The sequence below is a fragment of the Labrus mixtus genome, chromosome 23, assembly GCF_963584025.1.
Source record: "Labrus mixtus chromosome 23, fLabMix1.1, whole genome shotgun sequence".
Taxonomy (NCBI): Eukaryota; Metazoa; Chordata; class Actinopteri; order Labriformes; family Labridae; genus Labrus; species Labrus mixtus.
Genome location: NC_083634.1, coordinates 5,921,437 through 5,937,401, shown reverse-complemented (window position 1 = coordinate 5,937,401; position 15,965 = coordinate 5,921,437). Strand labels below are relative to the sequence as shown.

General features: G+C 43.3%; 1 protein-coding gene and 1 long non-coding RNA gene across 4 annotated transcripts; one reads left to right on the top strand and one right to left on the bottom strand.

Moving 5' to 3' along the window:
• Nucleotides 1-1,722: 1,722 nt before the first annotated feature.
• slc1a1 (solute carrier family 1 member 1) lies at nt 1,723-15,965 on the bottom strand. 3 transcript variants are annotated; one of them, XM_061032045.1, is made up of 12 exons: nt 15,655-15,963; nt 11,809-11,949; nt 10,214-10,306; nt 9,940-10,054; nt 8,869-8,911; nt 8,641-8,748; nt 7,135-7,319; nt 6,100-6,207; nt 4,788-4,910; nt 4,494-4,688; nt 3,095-3,229; nt 1,723-2,992 (listed from the first exon to the last, which is right to left on the bottom strand). In XM_061032045.1, exons 1-12 carry the CDS (start codon nt 15,752-15,754, stop codon nt 2,752-2,754), a joined length of 1,587 nt encoding a protein of 528 aa, XP_060888028.1. In that variant the 5' UTR covers nt 15,755-15,963; the 3' UTR covers nt 1,723-2,751. The 3 variants fall into 3 exon arrangements, with proteins under 3 accessions (XP_060888028.1, XP_060888027.1, XP_060888029.1); XM_061032044.1 differs by having other exon boundaries at nt 4,494-4,910; nt 15,655-15,965; XM_061032046.1 differs by lacking the exon at nt 15,655-15,963 and adding an exon at nt 12,261-12,400 and having other exon boundaries at nt 4,494-4,910.
• LOC132958970 (uncharacterized) lies at nt 9,419-10,055 on the top strand. The gene is made up of 2 exons (XR_009666852.1): nt 9,419-9,788; nt 9,823-10,055. It is a non-coding gene; the product is annotated as an uncharacterized LOC132958970 (long non-coding RNA).

Here is a 15,965-nt window from a genome sequence, read left to right as displayed (position 1 = left end):
ACAGTAATGATGTGGAAGCCTGTCAGTGGTGGTCCGCCCAGTCAAGACCGAGTCAAAATGCTTTTGATTCCAAGACAGAGACCTTTAAAAAGTGGTCTTGAAACCAAGACCAATCTCGAGTACTAAGACAGTAGTAGACACATTAGCTGATGTTCTGGAGGAAGATCTCACAAGTCTTCGTAGTTTTTCATGCTGGACCACTGACATAAACCGATATACTTAAGAAGCTGAATTTAAAGTGGCCAACCTTTTATGCAAAGCTTGCTCCTAAGAGTCGGAACATTAGCATGTCTACATAGCCGTCATTTCTTTCACAAACTGTGACACAAACAGCGAAGTAGAAGCGTGTAGTTTTCTCTTATAGAATGAAGATCATTGAGATTTGACCGTTTTGTTCTTACTGAATTATTCTCCTTTAGCACATTGTTTTACATGCTTCATTGAAATGTGTTTGATTGTTTTTATGCCAGGAAATTAGAAAGGAAAACCACCAGGAAAAATTATTTTACTGAAACAAAGAAACATAAGACCATTTTCTCAGGGCGTGACATCACGCTCAGGGTGGGAGGCTTCAAAGTCGTTATGGTGTCTTATCGTCAGTGTCCACATTAATGCTGTGTAAAAGCGATTGCCTTCATTTTTTTCTACATTTCTTTTGGGGGCCTTTTTGCCTTCAATTGATAGGACAGTGGATAGAGCTGGAAATCAGGGAGAGAAAGTGGGGTATGACATGCAGGAAAGACGCCACAGGGCCGCTCGCTTGGAGGACTATAGCCTCCGTACATGGGGGCACCACCTAACCCCTAGGCCATCTGCGCCCCCTGTCTTAATTTCAAAGCTCCCAGATTGATAAAACATTATACAGCCATTAGATACTGAAAATCTAGAGACACATCCGGCTACAGTATGAGCCAAAATTTTAATTTTAAAAACCTGCTGAATTGAAAACAAGTTGCTCAGATTTGCAATATCTACATTTTTTAAAGCTGGAACATAAAATTAAAGGCAGGGTTGGTAATTTTCAAAAACTAGCATGATTTTGAAACTAGCATTCCCTCAGTGCCCCGTCTGCACCCACCCCCTCCGCTCTGTGCTCCTTCATAGGCCACGCCCCCTCACTTACATGCACGAGCGCCGTTGCTCCAGAAGTGGACCTCAGCTCATCTCTTGCACTGTGTAGAAACTACGTCGTCTCGTGTCTCATTCAGGGGTAAGTAAACTCACAGTATAAACTCCGTCATTGGTGACGCGCTTTGAGTGTGGGCAAGAGGTAGAGAACGAGCAGGGAGACAGGAAGGCATGATTGGTTCATCAGATTGGTACCTCGTGGCAGACATTGGTTGAAGTTTTTACAGGCTTACAACTGATACAGATGACAGATTTTCTTTGTTCCTTTTTCAGAAAACATGAGTTATTAATGTCTGTCAAAAATCTTAAAAAAGTGGATCTGGAGAAAATTGCCAACCCTGCCCTTAATGCTTTCCACCCTGAGCATGACTGACATTATTGATTGTGGGACCATGCAGCAAAGGGGAAAGGGGACCTGTTGATAAATATTCAAAAACACTGTTTATGAATGGTGAAAGAGTACAAACAGAAACAAACCTCAGGGATACTGACGTTCAAGATGTAGCCAGACTGAGACATATTTCCATTTTATGTATGTGTGTAACTATCACATAATATAAAGTATATTCAGTGCCTGAATCACGACAGAAAGCGATTATTGATGTTTTATTTCAGCCCGACCATGGACCAACCTCACCGGCACAAAGCGTCTACACCATAGTTGAGCCCTTAAGCCGACAACACAGTGAAAAAACAGAAGCCAAACGAGAAGAAAAATAAATGATAAAACTCAGTCTTTCCAGTAATTACATTTTTATATCTATTAAGTTATGATTGAAACACAGTTGTTCGAGGAGGTCATCTCCCCTCCCCCCCACCCCGCCTAAACACACACACTGTTAATAATCATAAACGTCAAAATCAAACCAATGAATGTCGGTGATTCGGTTCTGAAAAATGTCCTCAGAGTTCACAGTGTTCAATGACTTCAGAAGCCTCGTTAACCGTTTCCCAGTCTCAGTGAAGTCTCCGTTAAAAAAACCTGCGTTCTGCAGCCAGCGGCGAGCATTTCTTTAACATATTGCTTCATGCATCTTCGTAAAAACGTTCTTTATATGTTTGGCACAGTTTAGACACACAGATAGATATACAAGCAGTGCATTATGGGACATAGACATTCGACACAGCCACACAGAGAAGATCATTTGAGAGAATAATAAAGGAGTAAATAAGTACTAAACTGACATTTCACATCAGGATTACAGTTTGAGTTTAATAGATATTTCTTCACACACACACACTCACACACACACGCACACACCTCATACACGCTACATAAACGTCCTCATGCACTCACACACAAACAGCTCTTCTTATGAGTGCGTCTTTGCAAGAAAAGCACAGCCTCACATAAAAGAAAACAGACTTTTCTTCATCTTGGCACATGTTGAGAGTAAGAAGGAAGCACTTTAATCTAGTCGTGGTTGTAAATGTCCGACATGAAGCGTGATCATCTTGGGTTAGCTTAATGGAGGCTGCTATTGCTGATGTCTGAGCTTGGATGGGAGCTGGATTTGGATGTTTTTTTTCCCTCTCACGTCATGGTGCTGATACATGAAGGAAGGGGGGTTTTACATCCGTAGCAGCGTGGCACTTTCTCTGCTCCTCTGAGCCGGTCGGAGGCTAAAACTGGGAGGTTTCAGTGAACGAGATCGCATCTGTCTTGTCGACGGTGAAGCCGCCGTTTACGTAGGATTTCTTCTCGCACTCCTCGTCGTCCAAAGTGGCTTCCAGAGCGAAGGGGTTGGCGACGTCCACGTCTGATGTCAGATCCATCCGCTCCAGTTCCCTCTTTGACAGTTTCTGGACAATTCCGGCTCCGTAAGCGTCGCCAAGAACGTTGATCATGGTACGGAAGCGGTCCCTGAAACACAACAATAAAACGTTTTTTAAAAAACTATTTCAATTTGACATTTTTAATTGGAAAAACTCTTGACTGAAGATTGACAAAAAGAAGACAACTTACAGCAGCCAATCCACAGCGACGATCAGAGTGACATCACTTGCAGGTAATCCAACAGCTGTTAAGACTATCACCATGGTAACAAGCCCAGCGTTGGGGACTCCTGCTGCTCCGATACTGGCAACTGTTGCTGTTATACTGAAACACAGAGACATCAATTTATAATCCGTTTTTTAAACCCAAACACATTAGTCCTGAAAGAAGCAGTCTTAAAATGTCTTGGTTTTGTTCTCTTTGGCACCCCCTGTGGTGGAATAGTCATTATAGGTTTGTTTTGTCACCTTGACTAAGGGCGCACTTATACTAAGCAATCTGTACCGTGCCTAACCATGCTTCACTCCTTAAGTCCAGTTTGTTAGTCCTAGTATGAGCTCGGTACACTTCCTTGGCCCTGGCACGCTTGGAAGAGGTTTGCTTCAGCACGGTACAGTTCATGCACGAGCACAGGCACGGGTACACAACGTGGACAGCCTTCATTCTGGAGAAATCCCAGAGTGTTTCTGCTGTATCTGACTCAAAATGAGACACTTAGTCAGTAAAGTAGCTGTCATGTTCTCTGTGTTGTTGTCCGATGTACGGATGCAGACTCGACTGCACATCCTTTTATTTTTATTTTTTTACATCTTTAAGTCCGTCTTTCTTGTAAACTGAAGCACACTTCATGATCATGTAAAGCCATGCATGTGTTGTATTATGACTTTATGTACAAGAGGAAACCTAGCTCAGGCCCGGTTAGTCCTGGAGCAGTGTGAGTGCAGGCCAGCGGGGGAATGAGGAGGGGGGACCATCGTGGCTCAGCACGGTACAGGACAACTTTGCCTAGAGTGAGTGCTCCCTAGAAGTTAACTGTGTCTCTTTCTTTGGTTTTAGAGGTCGTCTGCAGTTATCGATCCTCAGCGATGGTATCCATTAACTGTCAACTCACCAGTTGAAAACCTTAAACATTAGTGTCTGTCATGCCACAGGTCAAGGTGTCGTAAGACTCTTTCCAAAGCTGTCTTGTGTGATTTCATGGACTTTGATTCCTTACCTGCTCACTCCCTGGTGTTGTTTGTTTTTCTTGTTAGTTTCCTCTGCCTCGTACTTGGATTGTTGGACTTTGATCTTAACTTACCGTCATGTGGCAAACTGGTGCCAGCATCATTACACAATGTTCAATTATATCATTGTGTTATCTTTTTAAAGGTCTAAATGACTCGTCAGACGCCTACATCATAAACCTAAATGTGACCTAAATGTGGGCTGTTGACCTCATTCTTGACTTAATGTAATGTTTGTTTAATGTTTCTTGTTGTCATCAGTATTTCATGTTTCTATGTTTTCCAGTAAAGCAATGACTGGATTCAGAAATCTCAGTGTTGTGCTTTTTTTGTATCCTACATAGTTGTTCCTATCTCTGTACCTGATGGTGACGATCTGCCCCACATCTAGAGCGTAGTCGTTCAGCTGGGCGATAAAGATTGCGGCCACCGCCTCGTAGAGCGCTGTGCCGTCCATGTTGATGGTAGCACCCACTGGGAGGACGAAACGGGTGATCCTCTTGTCGATGCGGTTGTTCTCCTCGGCACATCTGAAGGTGACGGGCAGGGTGGCAGAGCTGGGGGACAACACAGGGATCGGTTTTAGGCCCTTATAGGTTTGCACACAAAATTGAGTTATTGATAACGTCGATGTTAAGAGTATTGTTACTGCTGACCTGGAGGAGATCATGAGCGCCGTCACCAGAGCCTGAGCCATCCCCAGCGTGAAGGTGAACGGGTTCTTCCTTACGATGATGAAGTAGATGAGCGGCAGACAGATTGTGGAGTGTATAGCAAGACTGAGAGACGAAAAACAGATTTTATTGAGAATTGTGTTCTTGCAAGGAATTTGATAACTTGGTTTTAAAGGGAATGTCTGTTGAACCTGCTTATATATTTCCACATGACAATGAGGCAGAGATGTGGCCCCAGTCACAGGACTTGGACTCGAGTCAGACTCCAATTCCCCAAATCTTCAAAAGGGGACATATTATGAAAAATCCACTTCTACAGTGTTATTGAACATATATTTGGGTAACCTGAGTGTCTACTGACCCAGAAAATCCAAAATAAATGCACCCAGTCCTTTGTTTGTAGTCTGCATAAGTCTTACAACACAGATAAAAATGCTCCGTTTCAAATTTGCTCTCTTTGTGACATCACAGCGGTATTCTGCTAAAAAGGTCTTTCCCGGGACTTGCCATTCTTTACTTGGTACTTGACCCGGGACTTGCCGGTCTTTACTTTGGACCTAGTAGTTATTTTGTTTGTGTAGTTGTGTAACTTTTAGTTGTGTTTTAAATATCCAGTTTGGATCCAACACAATATTTATGCAACTCAAAATGCACCAAAACATCGATGAAACACAGACCTGCAAGTCTGATATTTTAAAAGGTAACGTTACTGTTTTTGTTAATCGAGTCTGGTGGTTTGAAAAGAGCGATGAAACAGTTGTTTCTGGTTTTAATTAAGCATCTAACACTTTAACAAAAAGGTTTTTCTCTGTAGCAATACTTTCATTAGACACTTAGAAGATTAAAAATTAAAACACTTCCCGTTTACTATCATTAAAGTTACCATTATATGTCCTATGAAAATAAAACCACAAAAAACTCTTAACTTCACCTGCTGTACTTTCCAGTCCTACTTCATAAAGTGTATCGGGTTAGAGATGATGCTGCATTCAGGACGTTACAACAAAGTGTGCTCATGTCATCACAGGGACACTCAGAACCTCAGACTCACCCCGTGACCTGCGTGAATGGGATTTACTGTACGCTCTTTATTGGTGTCGCTCAGATTTAGAGGCATGAGCCCGGCTTTCATTACTGCATCTGCAGGTTGAGCAGTTTTAAATGTCCTTGGCCCTTATCAGCGCCCACACAGAGCTCAGATTTTTACTGTATCACTGGAGGGAGGACCAGCCCAAATGTCACCCATAAATCCCAGAGTGTGGAGCAGGCGGATCGGAGTAATGGGGCAGCTTACCCACTCAGCACCGTCACCATATAAAGACCCATCTTCCTGAAGATCTCCCAGTCCTCCACCTCGATGATCTTTGCAGCAATTAGGAACAAGATCCCCACCGGCATGTAGCTGGAAAACACATTCAGTAAGAGTCATTTTAGTCGTAAGACCTGAGATTCAAGCAATATTGAAAGCTTATTAGAAACATGCAGAGGCTTTTTAGGTCGGGTACAATCACTTCTATCTGAACCACTTCTCTCGCTCCGCTTCCATCGCTGCAACACCTGTTGGTTTGACCTGATAACTGCTCTCATATCTGTTAAACCGAGGGGTGTCCAAAACGGCCGTGTGGGGGTGTCTTAAAACCGCCTACCTTCTCTGGTCCAAACAAATCCAGAGCATTCAGGACCAGAATCTAAAGTTAGAAGGAGGACATACTGGCTGCTGCATTGTTGTCAGAGAAGTCAGCACTTCAACATAACATGTTTCCTTAATGTCTGATCATATAGTAAGGTCACTTTATCATTTCACTCACTACACATCTTATTGACTGATCCTTATACCATAGACTGTTTAAAACATGGACGTAGTCTTAATGACGTCGCCCATTTGTTTCTAAAGGAGACTTTTAATGCCCAAAGATGGCTGTGGCCATATTGGAAATGCTGTCCTAAACTCACTTTAGATCAATCTAGGAGCAGGCAGGTATGGAGCTGAGGCGGGCCTTAAGCCTCCTGATGGACAGCTCCAATGCGTCAACCTGTCAGTCAACTCAGCCATGCTCCTAATTATTCAAAACTCTGCTAGCTTAAATCATAAAAAGGATGCTATCTAAATTCATTCCAGTTTTTCCAACAAAGAAACAAGCTTTTGTACTAGGCTGTAAATTGACATGAAAGAAACCAGACTGGCTCTAAAATAGTGGGTACAGACTTAGTTTAGGTCCAAGTTCAGGACCATGTTTGCCTTGAAGTAGTTTAAAATCTTTAAAATATACGACCACTAATCCCCCATGTAGCTTTTGATTATCGTCCATTTGTAAGCCAATATACATACCACATGATGATCTGGACCAACTTCATGGTTGCTTCATTCAGGGCATCGAAGAACTCCAGGAGGATCCGTCCTTTTTCACCCATTTTTCCGATGACGAGGCCAAAAGCAACACAGAACACGATAAGCCCCAACACGTTGATTCCATCCGAATACGACCCGACGATTTTATATTCCTTGGTTATATTCTGCCGAGAGACACAACAAGGAATTGATTCATTCAGGGAACCAGCACCAGGCCAGGAAGCCACTCTCACAACCACATTATCTGCATCTAAGGACTCATTGATGAGTTTTTACAGGATGGCAGACCGCTGACCCGTGGCCACTTATGACTCATTATTGGGTCTTCTGATGTATTTAGATCGGATGGAGGTTTCCAGGTGTAGAAACATGAAACGTAAAGTGAGGCATGTGGATAAAACAAGGGAATCTTTGTTTTCATGTGAAGTGAAAGACCCCAACAGTTCATGCATGTTCCCAACAGAAGAACACAGCTGCAAATACCAATCCTCACTCCTAACCCATCCAAAAAGGCCGCTGGGTAAGCCACCCGAAGCCACGAAATATGAAGACGGAGTTACTCCTCAACCCTCAATTTTTATGTTAGAAACAACACATGTAATGTAAAGTTAGACTTTTTAAATAAGTATAAAAAGTATGTTTTGTACTGAACATGACACACGGCAATAGCCCCAAAGCCCCAAACTCATTTATTGGAGGGCACTAATTTTAGACCTTTCATATTTACATTGATGAAAGTTAAAAGATTAACCTTCTTAAAAGAAATCAGACGCTGACCTTTAATTTTAAACAAGAATCAAAGCTCTGTCTACTGAAAAAAGGTCAATTTGGGGGTTTTAAAGGTCACATATCCTCCTCCTCATCAACCAGTTTCAATAAGTCTCTGAGCTCCTCAAAACATGTGTGTGAAGTTTCTTGTTCTAAATCCACTCTGATCCTGTATTTGATCATGTCTATAAACCCCTCTATTTCAGCCCTGCTCTCGCTCCATGTCCTATTGTTTACGGTGAGAAGGCAGACTCAGAGGGCAGAACAAACACCTAGCTGTGGGAGTGTCACCCACCTGGGGGAGGGGTTACTGCCCTTTGTGATGTCATGAAGGGAACATCTCCAAACGGCCTGTTTGAGCACACATTTTCTGAAAAGTGGAGCAGGCAAAAGACGGAGAGGATGGACTTTTCTCATCATTGGGGGGTTTGTAGACTAGAGACACATATTAGTGTTAGAGGAACATGGTGAAGTGGATTTTACAGAATATGCGACCTTATACTAACCCTTGCACATGACGGCCATTCCTGATTTCTGACCTGATTTCAGCTTTGCATCCAAACAATAAGTTAGAGGATAGTATCTGGATTCATGCTAGAGGGGTATATAGATCATCACATTTTGATCAGGCTGCCCATATTTTGCAAACTGTGAGTTTGAATCTGTTGCTTTAAGGTGCTGACTGCTCTTGGTGAAGACTGAAACATGTTTACGGACCTCTACGACTGAGACGAGGGTGGTCGTGAGCGGGGGAATGGAGGTGGTTGTAGCGTTGATGTTGGACGAAGCTCTTGGAGGCTCCAGCTCTTTGCGCTTGGTCTTGTACTGAAGTGGAATTAATCACAGAGTTAAATTCACACGCATACCAAATAATAACCACCTCCTGATGGATGTTTGAATATCAATTAAATCAGAAATAAATAACGGATGTGAAAAGACTCTTACCTGCTGGAAACAAGCCTGCACCAGATTTTCTGGAAACATGTTTCTGTTGGAGGAAAAAGACGAGGCAGGGGATGAACCGAAGACAAAGATATTTATACAGGTTGCTTGATGGATCTTGCTCTGTGCATGTGGAAAGATGCCTTCCAGAAATCGAATTCAAGATTTTTCAGGGCAAATTAATTTAAAGCACATGCTTGACTTTGTTATAATCGAGGCTATTGTCTTTATTTAAGACGTGAAATACAGGATCAGACTCCACAATATGCTACAGACAAAGAAGTTCAGTTCACATCCATTACAGACCAGTTTGTGGTGTTTGTATTTATTGATTGAACCGGCTAGAAAAGGACCCGTTTGCTTAACTCGAGAACTAAGGCTGTTGGGGTGCCTGTGGTGAAGTGGTTAGTGTGAGGAGACTGTGGTCCTCCAGGCAGATGGCCCTGGGTTCAGGTCTGGCTTGAGAGTCGTCGTTCCCCACTATCTCTCTCCCTGATTTCTGACTCTATTTGTTTGAATTGAGTTATTTTGAAAAAGCTTTTATTAGGGTTTTTATTTTTAATGTTTGTACTATCCTAATCTAAGGGTATTTTCCTTCCTGTTTGAATTCAACCATGCTTTTATTTTGAAATACAGTAAAGCCCTTCTGGCAGATGGAAGGTTAGGACATGAAGTTAAGCACAGAAACAGGAAGTGGTTAGGGATCCCAAACTGAGGTCAAACAGCTCAAAGGAACGGTATCAAAGGTTAATGTGTGATGTCATAAGGTCAATGTGTGATGTCATCAGGTGGATATTTCTTTGGACTCGTCAGCTGAGCTGTCTGAGAGTTTGTTAAAGTGAAATGAGACATTCAAAGATGCAGCAGTGTCCTTCTTTTACATCACTGAGACTACAGGGAGACACTGAGGACGACTATCTACAGTGAGCCTGAAGGGACAAAATAGCATGCTAAAAGAAATGTAATGCTCTGATTGTGGATTGCGATTAATGCGTTAACCTGTTCGCTCAGAAAGAAACATGGCCTATAAATCAAAGATATGTGGTTCCTATGACTATGTGAGTCTGAGTTCACCTGACGAGGTCCAGGAGTGTGTCGACGGTTGTGACGTTGGGCGTCGTCCCCGCTCTGTCGATGTGATCGGCCGTCTGAGAGACGCCTGGTTTGATGGTCATCACCAAAATAATACCTGCAGAGAGGACAACACCCCTCAGTACAACACGTTACTATAACACCATCTGAGAGTCTGAACTGTAGAGGAACTGGAAGAAACTGTTGGGTTCTGTTCAGTAATTCTTAGAACTGGAGAAGTGAAGTGAGGGGAGGACGAGGGACAGAATCAACTCACCAAGAATAACGGCTATGATGGTTGTTGAGAAGTAATAAATTACAGCGCGCAGGCCAATTTTTCCTGACACCTCGGAGTCCAGAGCTGCAACACCTGTGTGGACAGAAACCAGATATACCCTATGTAAATATATCAGAGCGTTAAGAGAGTGAAGTCAAACTCCCTCTGGGTTTGTTGTTCTCAGCTCTGTGTTCACACTGACAGGAAGCTGCTTCCTTCAGCTTGTTTATGTTTCACTTAGAGGCTCAAACATGTTTCATACGTTGTTCTTTTTCTGAGTGAACCCGTCCTTCTGCAACAGTTGGTGGGGGAAGGAGAGAAGCCCCCGCCCACTCAAGGAAGCTGTGTCTAGAGGCGTAACAACAGGATGTCATCACAAGAAAACAATAAAAGGGGAACCAACAGACTTTCCAAAAAGAAGAAAATACTTTCTATGGAGTAAAAAAGGTAAAGGGACTTGAGCTTATATTGTTCTTTTCTCGTCTTCTGACTACTCAAAGATCTTTTACACCTCAGGTCACACCTACACATTCACACACTGATGGTAGAGGCTGCTGAGTAAAGAGTCCATCAGTATTAACTCATCCATTCATATACATTCATATGTTGCTGACAAAGCAGCGGGAGCAACTAAGTGTCATGCTCAAGGACACATCAACATGTGGCTGCAGGAGCTGGGGATAGAACCCCCGACCTTTCGGTTGAGAGCTGACCGACTCTACCAACTGAGCCACAGCCACCCATTTAAAAAGACAAACATGTAACAACCAAATCAACTTTGAGATGCATCATGGGGCGCCAGTGGCTGAGTGGTGAGTTTGTGTTCCCCATGCACAGAAGCTGTAGTCCACGAAGAGTCCGGGGACAGGTTCAAATCTGACCTCTGGCTACTTTCCTGAATGTCATTCCCCTCGCTGTCGCCCCGATTTCTGACTCTATCACCTGTCTTCCACGTATCGTTACTTGCAATTGATCTCAGAATCTTGTTTTCGGATTTTCAGATGGCACTCGTCTGCCGCTGTCGTTGTCCCTGCTGTTGAAACAGGACGGGGAGGAGGACTGTGGAGACGAGAGTATTTTAAGGCTGCTAAAGTCTGTCAATCCATCCTTCCATTTTTCTTCTACATATGGGGGGTCGGGTCACCTCGACAGCAGCCAAACATCTCTCTCTCCAGCAACGTTTTCCAGGCATTCCCAGGGAAGGGACGTACAATCCCTTCAGCAGACCTTGGACTTCACCAGCGTCTCCTCTCGGTTGGCGTGCCCTGGGCATATCTCCAGAGGACGCGCCCAAGAGGTATCTAAATCAAATGTATGATACGCTTCAACTGGCAATTCCTCTGGGAATCGCCATCTTAAAGTGGTGGAGGGGTTTTGGGATAGCTGTGAATGTGGGAGCTGCATTGTGGAGCCCCTTGGGTCTCCCGAGGCAAATTGGTCCTAGGGGATACGCGTTCCATAACCTTATGAAGCCATATAAATCGTGTGGAGGGCTACCCCCCTTGATCCAGACCAAGCAAGACATCTCACAGGCGACCTCTGAGACTAAACGTGTCGAGAAAAGGAGGAGGACAATATGTGACCTGTAAAGTTACCTGTTATCATGCTGGAAATGATGAGCGGGAGGATGACGAGCTTCAGCATCCTCATCAGGATCTCTCCTGGGAAACCAAAGTACTGTTTGTGGAGGTTTGAGAGTGACGCATACTCTCTGACCACGACGCCCAAACTGATCCCTGAAACATCAAGAAAGAGAAAACAGAGAGTTACACAGGCAACAATGATTGCTGCACATTTAAACGTCTGATGTCGATGCCCCTTCACTATTAAAAATATTCAAACAGGTTTTATGTCACTCAAAGGAATGAAACATTTCCTCTGCAGAGCAGTCAAAGTATTGCCGAGTTCAGTGAAATTTCATCTGTAGAGAATTAACGAAGCACAACACACACTGGTCCATATCTCACAGCTATAAACCAAACATGTATTCCACTCAATGATTTAATGGAGTCCACACCGTCATCTCTGTTATCACGCATACACAGACCCCCATTAAGATGCTTGTAAAAATCTGTGATGACACAGCAAACTCAGGTGGAATCAGTGTGTAGATTAAAGGTCCAAACTAACATCCCGCTGCAGATATATAAAGCCTGCTGTGCCTGATGTCCCTGTGTGTGACCCTGTATGTGTTCTCCTTCAGTTTACAGCTGCTGTTATAAAATAAAGACTCCCTCCTTGATTTTACAGTAGCAGACGGTAAACTGCTTCCTCTCAGCCCACTGACGATGTTTTGAAACTCAACCTTGAACTGAGCTGAATTAAAAAACAGTGACGGTGAGCCGGAAGAAATGTGGACCTCAGGGGAAACTGTCGCTGTTGTTCCTGTGACTAACTCAAGAGAGAGAGAGAGAGAGAGAGCGCAACCAGGGACAACAGGCTTTATGGCCCTTGTAAAAAATATTTATATATTTTCCTGCAGGTGAAGAGAAGAGGTTAAACAGCAGCCTCAATGTCTTAAATCTAAAAATGAATTTGTTCCCTCCTCCCTAACACCTTAACCCTCAAGCCCAAACTAACATAGAAACAACTGATTTTACTTCAATTGTATGAACTGCAAACAATCCAATTAGCTAAACCCTTTGCACAGCTTGTTCTCCAGCCTGAGGTCCTGCATGTGCACACTGGTGCTATTTCATTTCTGCTTTTACTTAAATGTTCTCTGATTGATCATGTGTCTTTACGGCAGGACATCAACCAACCAAGCACAGATTATTCTTTTTACGAGAAGACCTATGATTGGAGGACGAAAATGGTCAAAATAGGTAACGGGTGCAACATAAGACGTTAATTTTGGTAGGAAAAGAAAAAGACTTTCAATAAAAAGCAAGGCTAAGGTTGTGGTTCTTTTTGATCCAGTAGATGTCGCCCTTGAGCACCAGAAAAAAACCAAAACAAACTTCCTGTTTGGCCACTCCTCCTCCGTACTGAAGCCTCCGCTGTCCTTCAGAGACACACCTCCAACCCCTCTCCCCTTTGCACGAAGGAGTCAAGCGCAAGCGGCGGACAAAATTGTCCTTTGCTCGAGCTGCAATCCCCTGTGTCCTGCATTGTTGTGTTAGCATGCTAATGTTAGCTCTCTTTAGTTAGCTCGTAGCTTCACATTGCATGTAAATTGACACAGAATGAGCGTGATCTAAAGACTCTTACATGACATTTTAAATAATCAGTGAGTGTGTTCTTCTTCTCTCTAGTCCTTCACTAAAACAGTTTTTATACACAAGGGGAGGAGCCGGCCGTCCCGTCCATGTAAACACAGCTCTGACAACAACACAGCCAGCGGGACTCGAGCTTCTCACTCATTGTAGACAGTCATGACTCAGAGACACATTTACACAGGAGAGACTGGATTAATGATATATTTATGTGTCACATATTGCACATTCTTCCTTTAAGGCTGTATTTACTATCTGGTTGTGAAAAACTGCTAATAGTTCTGCTGTTTGCAAATATGTGAACGTGAAATCATAATAAACATTAATCAGATATATTCTTAAATACTCAGTTAAAAAACATTTTTTTTACTGCTTCGAAAAGAAACTAAGACTATTAAAAATCACAAACATGGAAATTCGGAATGAAATGACCCGTCTCATAACAGACCTCTGTGAGGAACTTTCATATTATGTGGATTTGGCGCCCCCTGTGGACAAAGCAGCATCTCTAATCTCTTTGCTGAACTTGTCTTGTACACATAGAAGCAGTATGCCATGTGTTCTGCATTCTGTGTTCAACAGTAGTATGTAGTATGACTGTCAGTCCTTGTGGTAATTTGGCAGTATGCCAGGCCAGGCTAAGCTGGTTTACTGTCATGGAATGAGGAAGTAAACAACAGTCACCTTTGGTCGATTCATCCCCAAGAGGAGCGCCCATTCATCTGTTTGTGGTGAGTCAGTTCAACTATAAAAGTTACACAGAGGCTTCAATCTTGATTACTTCAGCAGAAAACTTTCGGTTTGTTTTTCCTGCACACGCTAAATCCTGCTGATACCTGATACTGTAAATACAGCGCGGTCTACAAATTTGAAAATGGAAATCAGAACACTTCCCATGCTGAAAATCCAGTTCTAGATATTACATATTACTTTGTCAACAAGGGGCGCCAAATCCACACAACCAATTTTCTTGCAGGAGCTTTAAAGTGTTCCTTTAAAGGAGCAGTATGTAACTCTGACACCTAGTGTTAAAAATGTGTACTGCAGTCCAAATTCTAAACATTGTAGAGAGCTGTCTCCCCCCCGCCCCCTCCTCTCTAGAGTCCATGTGGTGGACACTGAAGCTTCAGTGTTTATCCAGCTCTGCATGGGTCTGTAAACCTTTCTGTGTTCTAACCTCTCTCCATTTTTCAAAAGCATCTCCAATATTGATCCTAGTTTGAGCACGTTTCTGCTCGTGGAGCTTATTAGAAACATGCAGAGGCTTTTTAGGTCGGGTACAATCACTTCTATCTGAACCACTTCTCTTGCCCGCTTCCATCACTGCAACACCTGTTGACCTGATAACTGCTCTCATATCTGACAAACTGAGGGGCGTCCAAAACAGCTGTGTGGGGGTGTCTTAAAACCGCCTACCTTCTCTGGTCCAAACAAATCCAGAGCATTCAGGACCAGAATCTAAAGTTAGAAGGAGGACATACTGGCTGCTGCATTGTTGTCAGAGAAGCCAGCACTTCAACATGTTTCCTTAATGTCTGATCATATAGTAAGATCACTTTATCAATTCACTCTCTACACATCTCACTGATTGAAGCTTTAATGTCTGTCTAAATATGTTTTGTAATACAGCACACAACTGACTTCAGCTGGATTAATAAAAAAAGACATGTTGATTTAAAGTTGTACGATGTCATGACACAGTCACAGCTATGGTGCAGGTAATGGTGATCCTGATAAACTAAACTAAACTAAAACTACATCGCAATAAGATCTGAACCCTTTTGAAGCCGTCCTGTTTTTAACACCTGCTGCTAGTCGGTACTTTACATCCTCCTCACAGAGCAGCATCAGCTGTCCCCTCAGTCTGGTCACGTTTGACTGAGACACATCCAGACACACAGGGGGAGAGGACAGCTAGGCTTTACACTCTGCACACAGCCTGCAGTATTTTTATGTTCATGTCATATAATCATGGATCAAACAGATGATTTCTTTAACACACATTTTGCTGTTGCAGTTCAGTCCTGCAGAGGGATGCAGATGCAGGAGAGGATGATTTATTCAGCAGTGACAGCAGCTGAGAGCAGAGCTGAATGGTGATACAGAAAAGGAAGGATGCACACATAAACAGCAGTGAAGATGAGTAAAAAAAAAAGGTTAAATCAAAGATGAGAACGTCTCATTCTCTCAGCACACAGGAGCAGGCGTTCAGCAGCGTCCACATACCGAGCAGCACAGAGATAATCGTGGCAATCAGAAGCCAGTTCCTCCTCAGCAAGCCTTTGAAATTCATGCCTCGTCGCTCTTTGTTCCCCATCATGTCCATGTAATTCTCTTTCTCCCTAAAAAAAGGGGAGAAATGACAACAAGGGCCCCCGTAGAGACACAAAGGAGTCCTGCAGCGGTCAGAGTGTCAGGAGCAGACGACGCAGAGAAGGAGGATGGAGGAGCCGCGGTGCTTCAGAGAGAAGAGGATGCAGCCGTCAGATGCTGCTGAAGGCAGGCAGAGTGTGAGGGAGGGAGAGAGAGAGTGTGTC

Excerpts from the sequence above, each read along its gene's own strand:
- slc1a1 (XM_061032044.1), bottom strand. The coding sequence starts at position 15,754 with ATGGACATGATGGGGAACAAAGAGCGACGAGGCATGAATTTCAAAGGC. Across the intron at positions 8,912-9,939 it reads ACACTCCTGGACCTCGTCAG|AAACATGTTTCCAGAAAATC; the intron begins GTGAACTCAGAC and ends TTCCTCCAACAG. Across the intron at positions 3,230-4,493 it reads GGGCAGATCGTCACCATCAG|TATAACAGCAACAGTTGCCA; the intron begins GTACAGAGATAG and ends TCTGTGTTTCAG.